Source organism: Curcuma longa, chromosome 15 (assembly GCF_044706935.1).
Source record: "Curcuma longa cultivar G26 ecotype Majalengka, Jawa Barat chromosome 15, ITB_CL_G26_1.1, whole genome shotgun sequence".
Taxonomy (NCBI): domain Eukaryota; kingdom Viridiplantae; phylum Streptophyta; class Magnoliopsida; order Zingiberales; family Zingiberaceae; genus Curcuma; species Curcuma longa.
Genome location: NC_133875.1, coordinates 4,615,628 through 4,632,273, shown reverse-complemented (window position 1 = coordinate 4,632,273; position 16,646 = coordinate 4,615,628). Strand labels below are relative to the sequence as shown.

Below are 16,646 nucleotides of genomic sequence, written 5' to 3'. Positions count from 1 at the left end.
GTAAGGGTCAACTCTTGAGTGGATCACGATTGAATCATGTGTGTTCACAGATCAGAATGAATAGCTATTCGCATGCTTCATCAGACCAGTCTAGCTTTGAGGCACTATGTTTGACTTTCTAAATTAGTTAGGCCACATATGGAGAAGAAAGAAACATGGATTTTTTTTTTCTCATACTAATGCATGCATAATTTGAAATAAGACTAAAACTTACTCAAGAAATAGTTTCACTATTCATGCAAGAGTTTGAGATCTTAATTATCAGCAAAATAAGTAACTCAGCTCCAGAACTAACTCCCTATATAACTTGGATACCTTTTGGTTAAATGATATGCATGATATGTGAGTGTTGCAGCAAATGTTGCGAAAGTTTTCAAGTTATTGTAATAAGAAGTCCATAATTAACGAGCAAATCATTAGGGTATGATAGTAAAACAATAATTTGAAGAGAGAAAAAAGGATAATCGATGGTCCTAAAGCTCCTGGATTTTTTCACTAAAAACAGAAGTTTCCTTGCTACTTAAACCTATTATTTAAGTTGTCCAACAAGGCATGTCTCCTACATGAAATATGCATGAATCCAAATCCTACTGGAAAACCTTGTATCCCCTTTGAACTCCTTTGGTTGTCATTTTCAATGTTTTCATGCATGGTTTTGATTGCTCCATGAGGACAAGCCATATCACATCATCTTATTGCCAGACTCTAATCTCAGCCATTGATGCATTTCCCTCACTTCTATAAATTCAAACCTCGCCAGCCTCCCTCAGCACAAATTGTCCATTCTCTTTCTCCCTTTCTTCTCTCCTGAACTCTACTCCTGTGCTTCTCTTTGCATTTTGACATCCCAGTCGGAGCAATGGCCAAAACTGACAAATCTAACGTGGTCAGTAGCTTATTGAGGATATTATCTACTAATAGGCCATGAAATTTAGACCTGAATGGCTGGTTAGACTGAAAAAATTGAGTTGTATACTGCAGGAGACAAGCGGAGGCATAGACGAGAAGTATGAGTGCACACTCGATGGATCAGTGGATTTCAGAGGAAGGCCTGCAGTCAAGGGCAAAACTGGAGGCTGGGTGGCTGGATCTCTTCTTCTAGGTAATATTTGATTCAGTAACTAAATCATCAGGAAAAAAGTATTAGTATTTTTCATCCATATTTAAAATAGAAAATGATTATTAACAGGAAACTGTGTGTTAAAATAACGAAAGAGCTCAACTCTTTACTCTAAAAAGATATCACAGACCTTTGACAGTTTCTGGTTCTTTAGAAGCAATAACATGAAAATAACATTGATGAAGTTGGGAAAAAATAGATACCTGCTGATGTTCAGAACTTCTTATGATACTAAATTTTAAGCACTGATTTGGATTTCACCGACTATTAAGTCAAATCAATCAACTATCAAAAACAATATCTACACAATAGGCTGATAAGGCAAGTGAAATTTCATAAAAGTGGCATTTCTAAATGCTATAGTTGTTCCTTACTATAGATTATCTAAGAAATGGTGTTATTCTGTCAGACAAGGAGTAGAGAGGAAAAATAGATTAAAACATATCAACCTAGATATTCAAGGGCCATCAATAAATTGAGTCACATGTCGGTTAAACAAGTGGCAACAGCACAAGCAGCATGTAATACAGATCATTACAGATAAGCTGCCTATGAGTGGGTCTATTTGGTTGTGGAAGCTCTAAATCTGTTTTCTGGTTAGCTATGATATCTACGGTTCACACAAAGCACAAGTAATACTTTTCCTGTAGAATTGCGTATGGTTGATTCTTTCTTGGATTTGACAGTGAAATATATACTAACCTGGCAATCATAGAAGCATCATATCTGATGGTGCCTGTCACTGTCTGCAACTACAGTTTGCATCAGCCACGTAAGTCTATTGCATGAGAAAAATGAAGCAATATAAAAAAGACAAACGAAGCAATATAAACAAAAGAAAAAGATAGGTGGTGTATTTTTATTACAATATATCTTATCATGGGCAATTTTTTCAACTTTAGCCTAATTAAATAAAGCTCCAAAGGCATGAATTGTTCACAAGGTTAGTTCAGGCTGGAGATTAGTAATAACCCACTCAAACTTAAATTTGGGTTTCTACTAGGGAAGCACCTATCTGCATTATGCATCACTTAAATCTTTCTGCTGTTTACACTTGGAACTAACCATGTGCCTTCAATTTTGATTCAGTGAATCAGGGATTAGCCACGCTTGCATTCTTTGGGGTTGGAGTCAATCTGGTATTGTTTCTGACAAGAGTTCTGCAGCAGAACAATGCAGAAGCAGCCAACAACGTCAGCAAATGGACAGGCACGGTCTACATCTTCTCACTCGTAGGGGCCTTCCTCAGTGACTCCTACTGGGGAAGATATAAGACTTGTGCCATTTTTCAAGTCATCTTTGTAATAGTAAGTCATTCAATTCATGCATTGAACACAATATTTTAATCTACGATACACCTCATCGTGGAGACACTCTTCAATTTCCAAAATCTGGGTTATGCTAGTTAAATAAGGGAGAAGTAATCCTTTACAATTTACCATGCAAATAGATTCTAAGATTCTTAGCTGAAAAAAAATACATGAAATATGATTCATTGTATTGGCAAACCTAACACAGTTGTGTTGAAGTTATATCTACCAGACAATAGTTGGTTGACATATACCAAAAAAAACAAAAAATCAAGGCAAAAACAAAGACTAGTTTATTGAACAAAAAAAACATGGCAACTATTTACATGTATCATTGTGCAATGTAGCAAAAACTTACCAAATACTATTTTTAACTGCAGGGATTGGCGCTGCTCTCTCTTTGCACTCAACTGTTTCTTCTCAAACCCTCAGGGTGTGGTGATGAGGACCTTAACTGTGAGCCACACTCAAGCCTACAACTTGGGATCTTCTACCTCTCAGTCTACCTGGTTGCTCTAGGAAATGGAGGGTACCAGCCAAACATAGCCACCTTTGGAGCAGACCAGTTTGATGAGGAAGATTATGCAGAGTCCCACTCCAAGATTTCATTCTTCAGCTATTTCTACTTAGCCCTCAACTTAGGCTCTCTTTTCTCCAACACATTCTTGGACTACTTCGAGGACAAGGGTATGTGGGCGCTAGGCTTTTGGGCATCAGCCGGGTCTGCCATGCTGGCCCTGGTCCTCTTCCTCTGTGGCACCATCAGGTACAGACACTTCAAGCCCAATGGCAACCCTCTCACTAGGGTATGCCAGGTCATCGTGGCTGCATCAAGGAAGTGGAGGATCAGAATGCCGCTAAGTGGCGAAGATCTGTATGAGGTGGAGGGCAAAGAGGTTGCAAACTCACATGCTAATGGAAGAAGACAGTTACTCCATACTAAAGGCTTCAAGTAAGTTTCTGAATTTTTTTCCCACCTGAAGTATAACTTCAATTTTTGTCTCTCCTAGTGAAACCCTTTCTAGCTAGTACCACCATAAATTGGTTCAACATGACCAAAGAAATCTTTCATTGAGGATAAGGACCATCAAGTGAACCTCAAACCCCATTTTCATATCTTACACGCATTTGCTATATCTTCATTGAGCTAAACTTGACATGATCTGTTGATGTAGATTCCTGGACAGAGCAGCAGTAGTCGATCCAGATGATTTCATAACCAAAAATAATCAATCGAGTTTCCGCAATCCCTGGTGTCTCTGCCCCATCACACAAGTCGAAGAGCTCAAATGTGTGCTCCGTCTCCTACCCATATGGATGACCACCATAATCTACTCAGTCGTTTTCACACAGATGGCCTCCCTCTTTGTCGAGCAAGGTGCAGCCATGAACAATAATGTTGGCGGTTTCCGTGTTCCTCCTGCAAGCATGTCTGCCTTTGACATCACCAGTGTAGCACTCTTCATACTGTTCTATCGCAGGCTGCTTACTCCCTTGATTTCCAGATGGAAGAAGGATAGAAAAGGGCTCACAGAACTGCAAAGGATGGGAATTGGGCTCATCATAGCAATTATAGCAATGATTTCGGCAGGAGCAGTCGAAGCCTACAGGCTGAAGAATGTATGCAGTGATTGCGCATATGACAGCTCTCTAAGTATCTTATGGCAAATTCCTCAGTATATGCTGATAGGAGCTTCAGAGGTGTTTATGTACGTGGGTCAGTTGGAGTTCTTCAATGACCAGGCACCGGATGGACTGAAAAGCTTCGGCAGTGCACTCTGCATGACCTCAATATCACTAGGGAACTATGTGAGCAGTCTTCTGGTGACCGTAGTAATGGAGATAACGTCTAAAGGCAATTCCCCAGGATGGATTCCAGTAAACCTCAACAGAGGGCACATGGACAGGTTCTACTTTCTCCTTGCAAGCCTAACTGCTGCAGACCTTTTGGTGTTTGTTGCCTGTGCAAGATGGTACAAGAGCATAAAGTTAGAGGGAAGGTATGATGATGATGAAGACGTCTCCAATGTCTGAATGCGATTTAAGCATTGATTCTTTAATTGATGCAAAGAAGAAGATCTAAAATATTTTAGTTAGCTAGAAGTTATGTTAGAGCTTGACCCAAGCTTTTGGACATGTCTGCTTAGAGTTGTGAAGGAGCAGAAGCCTGACATGAAACACAAATACTTTGGGCGAAGCAATGCTACAAATAAATAAGGGAAAGCTGTTCCTAGACAATGGAAATCACTAATTTCTGTATTCAAAAAGGGGGGAAAGCAGCTTTGTCTGAACTAATGTCAACTTTAGTTGCCCAGACTGCTGCTCACAGAACCATCATGCTGTATAATATTATGAATTTAGACAATAATAACTCCTATTAAACTCTTTTACTATCAACAGGACGGTTGCATGAAAGATGGATACAAAGAACAACAACTCACACTGATACTTCATTCAATTATTGCGCAATAGATAGATTTCATGAGGTTTCCACCACCCCTTCTGCTAATGCAAATCTGCCAACTGTTCCAACGTCCAAGGCTTTGGTGTTGATGCACCTCAAGGTGTGTCATTGCTTCCTAGCAACTTCAAGATTTTAATCTGATTGAATTGGTAGTCTTATTCTTTCAATCATAATTTCAAGCAAGAGAACAGACCTCACAGATGAATGATACTGGGAATTTGGGCATACCATCTCATTGATTCACCAGATCATGGTTGTCTCGAGTTCCAATTCCCCCTTTTCATATAATTTTATTCATGACCTGGGATAGCTTCTATAAGGAGGCAGACTTCCCTCTGCAGGCAGCCGCTCAACCTCAAAGGGCCTCCTCCCATCCCTCAACAACTGTGGAATATGTTCTTGAATCCACTCCCAGTCCCACATCACTCCCCAAAACTCTACAGGTTTCCTCCATTCCTGCAGCATCCTAGGCTCTTCTCCATCTTATAGTTGTTGTTGATTGAGCATTCATCTAATTATCACAATTACCATCCCACCATCTATAGAAATTAGAAAACATCATCCTGCAACAGCAGTTTAATCAGTAATGACAAGCATCCTACTGCAGTTAGCCTTCGCTATTCTGTTGATTTGTATCCAATGATGGAAGAACAAAAAGAAAAACAGAAAATGAGACAACAAACTGGCCGCTAATACCTCTAGTCCAGTAAAACGGAACTCACTAGTCGGAAGCTTTTGAGATGCCCACCTCATGGCAACATCCTTGGGGAATGCCCTAACTAGCATCGAGAAGTGCAATATCCTCTACCGATCTCCAGGTTACAGCCCGTCCACCATTCTCCTTCGTTGAAGCGCCATTCTCCATTAAATTTCCGCCTCGCAGTTGCGGCTCCATCTCGGCGGCAGCCACCCGTTTATCCACCGGCTTCCTCCGCTTCAAAAACTGTCGATACGAATTCCCAGACGCTGGGCTTCTCTCCGACAATGACTTTATCACGCAATCCAACGCGCGCCGCCCTCGGAGAACTTCTGCGATCTTCTCCTGACGCCGTGGCTCGCCGGCCGGGGGCTCAAGTCCGCATCAAAAATCATACAATGATACAAAAACAGTCTTAAACGATTTTTTTTCAATATGGGACATTATGATAAAAATAAAGGGTGTTTTTTTTTATTTTTACCTCATGAGAAATTACAGGGAGTGAAATGAAATTATTTAAATTCAGATGGATAAAAGAAGAAAACTTTTTTGGCAATATTTTGTGATTAATTACGCATGGGCCTGTCGCCTCCGCCTCGGTCGTCGGCTGCCTCTGCGATCCACCTCCACCGCGCGCTGATCGCCTCGGCCGAAGGTTCGAGCACAGCCTCCCTAGTCCAGATCTCCACCGCCTTGCCTCCGGTGAAGCGCTACCGAGCCTCCGCAGTCGTTAGACCCCGCCCCTCTTTTTTCGATTCCCATCTATGGTGCGCCTTCTCTATTTCCTTTTCCATTTCCTTTTTCGTGCCATTTCCTCCCAATTTTCGATATGGTAAGTATTTTGGAGGTAGCCCAGCCGCTTTGGACCAGTCAGCGTCTGATTTCTGGTAAAATCTTTGATGATTACTGCAAACCACGATCTGGATCGGCGATTCTTCTAATCGAGTAGACGTTTAGACTGTGATTTTTTAACAAGGATCTTTGATTGATTCAGACACGTGGATTGTACATTTCTCAATGGTCACACAAACACGGAAATTCTATATCGCTAATTTATTATTGATTGCTGTTTATGCTATCATATACTTGTTAGACTGCTGGTATTTATTTTGCGCAGTGAGGACGCAATCTAATATGTACTTGATATTAGCTTTCATTATTTGAAATCATGCCTGACTCGTGATACAATCTAATATACTCGATAGTTTGCAAGTTTGTCATTCTTGTATCGTTTAAGGTTGCTATTCTTTTCTCATGTTTCTTAGTATCTAAACTAAACTTTGCTATTGCTCAGGATTTTCAGTGTGAGACTCGTATTCTGATGCCATTGTTCCTTGTTCTACAGGGGGGGAAAGGGGGGTCTTCCATCAACTTAAAAGGCATGGGGAAAGTTAATGATGGAATTATGTGCTTTATTCTCCCAATTTTTGTCACTATTATAGTGGTCCGTTTGATGTATGTGCTGTATTGGGTCAGAAAACCGAATAGATCTTTGAGAACGGATAATCTACGAACGCTCATTGTCCTGGGCTCAGGTAAACGAATTTTTATAAAAGGCTATTGTCTTATGTCTATTGGGTCACAACATGGGATTTGTTGTGAGGTCTCACAGATTTAGACAAAAGAATAACTGGGATTTTGTTAAATCTATAGACAGATCAATTTTGGTGTCATTGAGTTTGTAATTTTTTTTATTGATTAATTTTGGTGCCTGAAAAACCATCGTTTATCATCAATGATAATATATAGCTCCCATGCTTGAAATACTCAGTTTGATCAAGTGATCCGGTATGCAGGGGGGCATACAGCTGAAATGCTTAGAATTGTAAATGTCCTCCAGAAGGATAGATTTTCTCCGAGATTCTACGTTGCAGCTGCAACAGATAACATGAGTCTGCAAAAGGCTAAAGTTTTGGAGGAATCTTTGATCCAGCAAGAGGTACGCTTTGAATTGCATTCAACTTAAAAATAATTGCTTATAGTATGCCTGTCCATTTTGGTTGAACATGATTTTCTATCCCTTTGGTTGATATCTCTGTTCATCAATTAAAGCTTGTTATTAAGCATTCCTTACCTCTCCAAATAACAATAACTCAAGCAATAGAAATAAATGAAACAAAAGGGAAGTCTGCCCTTAGTTTTCAAACTCAGTTGATTCTGTACCTGAATTGTCAAAGTCATTCCATATTTCTTGCTTTCTCCTTTTTGATGGAATTCAAACAGCAATACTTGAAAATTTGCTTATAATATTATCAACCATAATAAGTCAAAATCATATGTAATTTGATTGGGAACCCACAATATAGATATATTTTCTCACAATAAAGCAATTTTGAATTTTGGTTAACGAAATTTGATGAACTTGTTGATTGCAACAATGCAAAGCAATGCTATTAAGGGACACACATAGGCACTAAGGTACCGCACCTTAGGCTCCTTTAGTATCCTAGGTGAGGCAACTTCACTAGGCACAAGAAAGACACTATTACATTCACCTTGATAAATAGCCCAAGGCACAAATGGTAGTACTCAATACTAAGGGTCTGAATCTTTTCTTGATTAAGAAGATGACTTCATCATTTGGATTACATAAATTTTTTGTATCACATAACTTATCATGGTAACTGCTATTGATTACTTTTAGTAATGATGTTATATGTTACCATATGGATTATGATGCTAATGTTAGAATTTTGATTATGTGGTTAGAATAACTATTCTTGCTAATGGATTACTCAAGTTGTACATTAATGTCAGTTTGTGTTATATTGCATGTGCTTATATAACACATTCAAATTATATACTCAATAGTATGAAAATGTATGCCTCACTTCTAGGCGCATGCTTGCACCTAGGCCTAACATCTCTTGGAGTTTAGTGCCTTCAGAACAATGATGACATTGGTGATTCTGGTATTAATTGATTTTCCAAAAGACAAGATGGATAGCAAGGACTGAGAAGATATCCAAAATTAAGAGAAGACTTGAAGAAGCAATGGTCTCAGAGGATTCTAATAAAAGCTCACTGCCTCCTTTTCCTTTCTCTAGGATTGGTTGAGGCATGGGCCCCTTATACTCTTTCTCTTTTTTGTTAAATGCCTAAGTATTATGTGGCTGATTCCAAACCAACTGATCAGATCTTGATATTTTCAAGTATTTACCTCTAGCTAATACCATTGTGATTTCAATTCTGCAACCTGAGCATGCCTCATACTGTTATATTGTGCCTTTGTTCTAATGCCCGTACATTTTCTACCTAGCAACTTGTTGGTTATTTTTTACACTAGATTTTGAACAAAATTTTCACTAAAATGGATACTATGACATTCTTTAAGCAATTCATTGATATTTTTCATTTTCTATTTTTATTGCAACTGCTACAGATTCTTTTGTTTGGATGGCTTTCAATTGACATTTCTTGATGATATTATTGTTCAATTTATTTATGCTTATGCTACCAGATGTTTGCATCTTTTGAGGCCCCCAAATCTCACCATTGTTGTTCCATTGTCTGATCTAATAAGTTATTTTTAATTGGGATTGCAGAACAGTGGAAGAAAGATGATTGAAGCTTCCCAGTTTATTCAGATTTATCGAAGTCGTGAAGTAGGACAATCATATGTAACCTCTATTGTAACAACTTTGATAGCACTGGCACATGCAGTGTGGCTAACTTTCAGAATCAGACCTCAAGTGGTATTTTCTTCCAAAGTTAAATTGTTCTCTGATTTATTATGATTTATATAAAACTTACTACTTTTGTATTGCTTATTCTTTCTACACAGATTATTTGTAATGGTCCTGGTACCTGCATACCTCTTTGTGCTTCTGCATTTTTTTTCAAGGTTTGATGATACTCAGTTCACCTCTTAACAATTTGGTGCCCAAAAGTTTATCATGAATTCGTGATTATTTTTCTTTTCGTCTTTAACAGTGTTATCCTACAGCTTGTGACTTATCATAATTCATAACAGATGGATGTCAAATCATAATATTGTTAGGCTATATTGATAGCTGCTACAATAGTTCATTGTAGACTTGTAGTTATTTCTTGATAGTTATGCTCATTTCTTTAAGTCAGATATCACCCAAGTTTTAGATTCATCTTATTCTTACATAACTAAATTATATCTCGAGGAATTCTGATATTTCATCCTCAGTTGGTTGGCCTAGGATGGTCAAACATTTTTTACGTGGAGAGCATTGCACGTGTGAGGAAGCTTTCATTAAGTGGCTTGTTGCTTTATAAGCTACTCCTTGCTGATCAGTTCTATGTGCAATGGCCCCAGTTGCAAAAGAAATATCCTAGGGCACAACATGTTGGTTGTCTCATGTAAAAAACAGAAAGCTCTGATGTTACTCTGGTACTTCCTGTGTTCACATGTTTTGGTTTCTTGTTACCTTTGAAATTGTATTGCACTCAGCAATTTCCAATATTCATTTACCCCCTTTTATTGTCTTCTTGACAGGACAAACAGATTTCTGTATACTAGTTGGACAACAGAAGACCTAAGCGCAAGCTTCAATACAACAGCAAAAATTACTGTGCAGTTCTCTTGAATCCTTGTCCACATAAAAAGTTATCTCGAAGCTGCTAGCTTCTTGTGATTTATGACATTTGGTTTTCTTTTCCTCCTATTATGGATATCAATGGCTGAGCTAATTACAAGGATTTGGTGTATAGTTTAAGGGCACTCATCGAAGATTGTTGGCATGTCTATCTTTTGTGTGCTTCCAGTTCATTATATGCTATTCTCACCAAGTTCTTGACTGTCATAATAAATGTTGATTGCTGTGTTCTTCAGCATCAACATATCTCTGCTGAATGATGTACAATTGACTTAATGACTTTGGTCAATTGGCTGAATGATGTACAGTGGCCTGGAAGCACTATTCAATTCACTGTGAACAGTACTGTCGTGTTCAGCATTCAAGTTATGTGCGGTCAGTGAAATGAAATCCTGACTTAGTTGATTGAAAGTGTCTTCTTTAATCTTTTTGAGGTGAACAGTGGACCATGGTATTTAAGCTTTGTGGATCTTGTTTGGGGCAACATAAGATATGAAATTTCTTTCATTTTTCTACTCTCAAGTGCTCAAACAACTCTAAGATCTTGGATTGATCACGGCTTCAAATCTTTCAAATTCTCAAGCTCTTTTGGTAATGCTACTTTCTCCCTTGTGCTCAATGATATCAAGCCAGACCATTCCAATCCTACACAGTAGGATAGCAGCCTCAGAGTTTGCTATTTCAGCCAACTCAATTTTGTCTCCCAGTTTAATCAAATGTGTGTGTGTGTGTGTGTGTGTGTGTTGTTTGTAATCTACCCTTCACTCTTACCACAATCACAAGATCCATGTAGATGACCTGAAATTGGGAGTTGTGGTGTGTGGAGTAATTGGTGTATAACTGTGTTCTCATTAGATTGACCCAAGTTATCAGTTTATTCCTGATCTGACTTGCAACTGAGTGCCTATAAACATAATAAATTGGGTCTTACTTTATTCGTTTGCAACTGATCATAACTCATATCATGTTTTTAGCACGTTTGCAGAATTCCAATTAATTCTGAAATATGAAGGCCAGAAGTACAGCACAGAACAAGATAATCCAACAATCTCAGAGCATTTTAGGTAAAGCTAGTTGAAGTCTAACCATTACTCAGCTCTTTATCTTTTGAGTTGTTAACTTAAGACACAAGGAGCATCAAACTTTTGGTACTTTTTGAATCGTCTCCTAGCTTGGTTTCCGTCATGCTTAGCTTTTACTGAGAATAATACTAATCTTCCTCAACTTTCTTCAAAAGTCCCACTTAGTTTCTTTTGTCTAGTATTTGACAGAAAGCTACTTATCTCTTCCAAGCATCCAATACACTTGTATGAATCTAGTTCCTAATGCTGAGGAATGCAGCCACTTGGTTATCACTTTTGGCTACCTCTTGCCATTTTAACTGGAAATTTGATAAGTTGATTGTCATTCGATCATTGCGTGTGGTATTAGTACCTCTCTTTCCATGGTTCAAAATAAATTTTGTTACTGACGATCATGAAAGATCAACCATGCCATTGCTCTTATTCACTACAATTATCTGAAAAGGTAGAGCCACGTTGTGGTATCTTTTAACCTAATGTCATCAGTGGATAGTGTATTATTTTCTTATCATACTGCAGTTGGTCATCATCTGATTCCTTTGTTAGAAATTTACCTTCTCGCAAAATAGTTAAATTTTGCTACCATAATTCCTGGATTCATCGTTTCACTCATGTAGTTATGTGCTAGTTAATACTTGTTGCTTTTCAACCTTTTCATTAATTATTTTTTTACCACCTATCAATCTTGAAGGAACCATGCGATTGCTCTTTTAATCCATTCGTTATTTTGATTTGATGAACCTCGATAACGAGCACGTTGAACTACAAACATCCACTCATCTGTTAAAGGCCCGTGTGATGCCTATCATGATTCATCAATGGTTGTAGTACTTCCTATCTTTTCATGTAGCAAGTTGATGTCTTAGATAGGTTTAGATTTTTTTTTCCCTCCCACTTTTTTCTTGTAATAATTCAATCTCTTCCAATGATATTATGGTAAGTTATGAAATTCTTAAACAGAACGTGTTAGTGTCTTTTTGTGGTTTTTAATCCGTCAACCTTTATCTTAGAAAAGTTTGGAATATGGTTCCATTACAATCATTCCTCAAAGTGAGACCATTTTGTTCTATTTCTTTTGCTTCTTTGATCACCTTCTCTTATATGTAGGCATTCCTGTTCAGCATTGGAATATGTTCTCAGGGACACGAGTTATATAAACTGCATATTTATGCCAAAGCTACAATAATGTCCTTAGCAATTAAATAAATTGCTCAACCAGTAAATAAATGCTGAACTCAGCTATAAATGTTAGTATGCATGTAAATGAGCTGAGTTAAATTGAGTTGAATTTATTTATTCTCTTTATTTTGTTTTGTATAACGTTTAAGTTTATTTATCTTTTATTGAATATACCTAAGCTTGTTTATTTGGCTTGTTCAAGTTTGTTTATAATTGTCTGAAACAATTTTGATTAGTCTTATACTCAGAGCTTATATCAGCCCTTTAATCTTTTTTTATCTGAAGTTTGATTATCATTTCAAATGAAAACACTAGACTGCAACTTTATGTCCTTTAGCAAAAGATAAAATTTGCTACCCTAGCGGTTTCATACGATTAGTCCCACGACTATTTGTGAGGAAGTAAATCGAGAAACTGCAGTTAGTCACGACGGAGGAAGACATTGTCTCGACTTCATCGAGATTCGATCCTTATTCATTTCAACAATTCTGTTCTATTATAATCAATTCAACTATGTCTCGGGAGCTACAATTTTATGTTCTTGGGACATAGTGTGGTGGTAAGAGACAGATGATTCTCATGTAATAAGAGTTTGAATTTCATGTTGGGCATTTTTGAACTCGATGTAGTTTGAACCATTGACGATACTAGACTGTGCATTCCAAATGTATCTTGTGGTCGGTTTGTGGAGTCGGGCCATCCACCTCTAAAATTAATTAAATTATAAGAAAAATACTTTTTTGATTGCTAGGAGCATCGAATCTGAAGGCCTTTTTACAACTTCAGTTCCTCTCCATCAAAATGTTACATGAAAGACTCTCTTAGATGTTTGTTCGAATTGATACGTTTGGTTATATCATTAAATCAGCATCGGAATACCAACAATGTGTTTAAGAAATTACGAAGGAATATCTTCGGACATAATTGAGTTGGTTACGATGGAGCAGACTCACAAAAGAAGACAAAGATTTGAATCTTGGTAAAGTCGAACAATATCCTTCTCCGTCGTGATTAATTGTAATTTTTTAATTTATCTTTTTACATATGATCGTGAAATCGATCGTGTGAAACTGTTAGAGTGACGGATTTCATTTTTTGTAGAAGAAATTACGAAGGAAAAAAATCTTTAAAAGCTATTATAATTCATTTAATACTTCTTGATATTTATCTAAATTCTGCATATGATATATCGAGAAGACAAAAAAAAAAAAGAGCATTAGTTTAGTTAAATTTCATCGCTTCTAATATATGATATTGTTATTAAATTATAAATCTTTTATTCCTCCCCTGCTAGAACTAGAAGGGTATAAATACCGCCGGTGCCATTGCGGAACTCCTCGCCCTCCTCCACTCCACCATCGTCATTCACCTTCCAAAGCCCGAACGCCGGCGGCGGTCATGGCTGCGAGCGAGTGGACACCGGCCCTCATCATGGTGGCCGTCGACGTGGTCTTCGCCGTCATGAACACTCTGATCAAGGAAGCCACTGAGCGCGGCCTCGACCGCGCAGTACTCATCACCCTCCGCCAACTCGTCGCCGCCCTCTTCATGGCCCCCGTCGCCTTCTTCCACGACAGGTTCCACCGCCATTCCCATCTCTCTCTCTCTCGCTCTGAGTTGTAAAACAGAGCATGAAGGTATAATATGATCGATCGACTGATTGCAGGAAGTCGAGGCCGAAGCTGACCTTGGAGATCTGCGTTTACCTCTTCTTCAGCGCATTGCTTGGGTGATTATGATTAATCTGGTGGTTTAGTTTCCGTTTGTGATCGAAAAAACAAAAAAACAGAGTGATGGTTGAAATTGCAGGGCGTCATTAACGCAGTACCTGTTCTACTTCGGCATGGAGAACACTTCTGCTGCGTTCGCCTGCGCTTTCCTCAACCTCGCTCCCGCCTTCACCTTCCTCATCTCACTGCCGCTAAGGTTAACTTTCTCAAAATGTCACGCTAATGTTAGATTTTAGTAATCAGAAACAGCTCTCTAATTAATGGTTTCTGCAGATTAGAATCCCTCGACTGGAAGACCAAACCAGGGCTGGCCAAGGCCCTGGGCGCTGTCCTCTGCTTCATCGGCGTCACCGTGCTCACCTTCTACCAGGGGCCTGCGCTGCAACTCAGTCACGCATTTCGTCGACCACCCAGCGGGAGACCCGAAAGGGAGAGCCACTCGTCGTCGGGAAAATGGCTGAGGGGCTCGGCGGCGCTGCTCGGCGGCAGCTTCTGCTGGTCGTCGTGGTTCCCGCTGCAGGCCAAAGTGGGGAAGAAGTACCCGGCGATCTACACCTCCACCGCGCTCATTTTCTTCCTCGGCTTTCTTCAGGCGGCGGCCGTGAGCTTGGCCACCAGCAGAGGCAGATTCTCCGCGTGGCTTCTCGACGATAAGTTGGAGATCGGCACCGTCTTCTTCGCTGTAACGTCTCTTCCTCTTCTGTTTCAGTTAAGAGAAATTTTCCTTTTACTCTCCATATTTATGGAATTCTCAAAACGCCCCTAAGCTTTAGTAATTTTATGGGCAAAAAATATTAACAAGATTTTTTAAAAAAATAATATCTTATCATATTGTAGTAGCTAAATATAATTAAAATATCTAAATACTTCATAGTTTTTAAAAAGTATAATGTATTTATATCTACGCGGGAAACGGCATTTACACTGAAGTTCAATTTGACACAAACATTTCATGCGTGGAAACTTACAAGGAACAGTCAAATTTGATGAATTTTGACTTTAAATGTGTCTTTTTCATGTGCAACATGGTCTTATTTATGTCATAGTCTAGGAAATATTCACAGTATTTGATGAGGTCTTCGGCGTTTCATCTAGAAACTTGAACTATTATTTTTCCGTTTTCGTTTCCGTATATTTATATAAATTTATATGTATTTATATTAATAAATAATAAATCAGGGTGCTTTGGGCTCTGGTGTGGGCTTCTTGGCCATGTCATGGTGTGTGGAACAAAGGGGCCCAGTCTTCACTGCAGCATTCACTCCCCTCGTGCAAATTATTGTTGCAGCCATTGATTTCCTCTTCCTCCACCAACAAATCTTCCTCGGCAGGTATAATAATAATAATTATTATTATTATTATTTTATTCTATAATATTTAATTTCTGTTCTGAAATAATATTTAAATAATTTTGTTCTGTGGTATTAATGGCGTAAGCAAATTGGCAGTGTGTTGGGCTCAATTTTGGTGATTCTTGGGCTCTACTCTCTCTTGTGGGCCAAGCGCAAGGAGGCCCACTTATCGCAACCAAAGCCCAAACGACCCGCTGAGGCCCACGAAGAGAGCCAACAGGCACAACCGCAAGTCTGATTCACGAAGAGATTAGTTGGAATTCATGATGTTGATGATAACTTTTCTATGAATAATTTAGATTTTTTATCTCGTAGAACATCGAGTTTGTTCGCTATATATAATTTTGTTGCAACCATAGACGAAGGACAAACTAGCCGCACCGCGAAGAGATTCGTGGTCTATTAGAGTGTTAAGATATCGCAAATTATGAAGATTAGGTATGACATCTACTACTTAACCGCGGCAAGCAAACCTTTGTCCAAGTCTTAACTTGGAATTTTTCTATGATTAGTTTCTTTGAGTTAACTTGCACTTTTAGGGCAAGTAATCTTATGGTCACCAAGTAGTTAGTGATCGATAACATACACGGTGCGATAATTATTAAATATTAAGTCGATCGGTAGATTTGTTCTTTTAGCCGTGTCAATTATATTCATTTAGCATTGACTTGAATTTATTAGTTACTTTAGTTGATTGCTAATCATTTATCTTAAATCAAAGCTACTTTTGACTATCAATTTTTAAGTTTTAACTAGTTGAATCGATCAATCTAGATGCTCGGTCGTCCAAAAGAATATTGATGTTCCAATCTAAAGGACATGTTAAACATGTTAAACATGACAAAATTGATCGATTAATTAGACCTTAAAGCTATTAATTTTGACTCTTGGGTTAAAAGACAAACATTCCGTCTAAACACGGTTGCAGTGAATATTATATAGTTAATTAGGTGTCGTCATGGGAAATAATTATTAATAATTAATTAATTAATTAAGAATGATTAGGTTGGTGGCATTACAAGGGGAAATAGTTAATATATTTTTATATGAGAAAGAATGTAGTTTCATCCTTGGACTTTACTTCTCATTTGTTATTTATTTTATTTTATCTAAATATCCTTTTCATTTATATTTTTATAATTGT

The 16,646-nt window shown here is 38.2% G+C and overlaps 3 protein-coding genes across 6 annotated transcripts; all 3 read left to right on the top strand.

The window, feature by feature from the left end:
- Window positions 1–795: 795 nt before the first annotated feature.
- LOC141846440 (protein NRT1/ PTR FAMILY 7.3-like) lies at window positions 796–4,795 on the top strand. Its single transcript, XM_074734485.1, has 5 exons — window positions 796–886; window positions 982–1,102; window positions 2,210–2,427; window positions 2,811–3,382; window positions 3,606–4,795. Exons 1-5 carry the CDS (start codon window positions 860–862, stop codon window positions 4,462–4,464), a joined length of 1,797 nt encoding a protein of 598 aa, XP_074590586.1. The 5' UTR covers window positions 796–859; the 3' UTR covers window positions 4,465–4,795.
- A 1,396-nt stretch (window positions 4,796–6,191) lies between these two features.
- On the top strand, window positions 6,192–10,674 carry LOC141846233 (UDP-N-acetylglucosamine transferase subunit ALG14). 4 transcript variants are annotated; one of them, XM_074734235.1, is made up of 8 exons: window positions 6,241–6,320; window positions 6,937–7,126; window positions 7,388–7,530; window positions 9,137–9,286; window positions 9,376–9,435; window positions 9,751–9,801; window positions 9,880–9,954; window positions 10,060–10,674. In XM_074734235.1, exons 2-7 carry the CDS (start codon window positions 6,973–6,975, stop codon window positions 9,925–9,927), a joined length of 606 nt encoding a protein of 201 aa, XP_074590336.1. In that variant the 5' UTR covers window positions 6,241–6,320; window positions 6,937–6,972; the 3' UTR covers window positions 9,928–9,954; window positions 10,060–10,674. The 4 variants fall into 4 exon arrangements, 3 of the variants coding, with proteins under 3 accessions (XP_074590337.1, XP_074590336.1, XP_074590338.1); XM_074734236.1 differs by having other exon boundaries at window positions 6,192–6,320; window positions 9,751–9,954; XR_012603328.1 differs by lacking the exon at window positions 6,241–6,320 and having other exon boundaries at window positions 6,751–7,126; window positions 9,751–9,954; window positions 10,060–10,123; window positions 10,164–10,674.
- A 3,144-nt stretch (window positions 10,675–13,818) lies between these two features.
- LOC141846572 (WAT1-related protein At4g01440-like) lies at window positions 13,819–15,740 on the top strand. The gene is made up of 6 exons (XM_074734608.1): window positions 13,819–13,997; window positions 14,087–14,149; window positions 14,230–14,346; window positions 14,424–14,832; window positions 15,330–15,481; window positions 15,599–15,740. The coding sequence occupies exons 1-6, from the start codon at window positions 13,819–13,821 to the stop codon at window positions 15,738–15,740; spliced, it is 1,062 nt and encodes a 353-aa protein (XP_074590709.1).
- The last annotated feature ends 906 nt before the right edge of the window (window positions 15,741–16,646 follow it).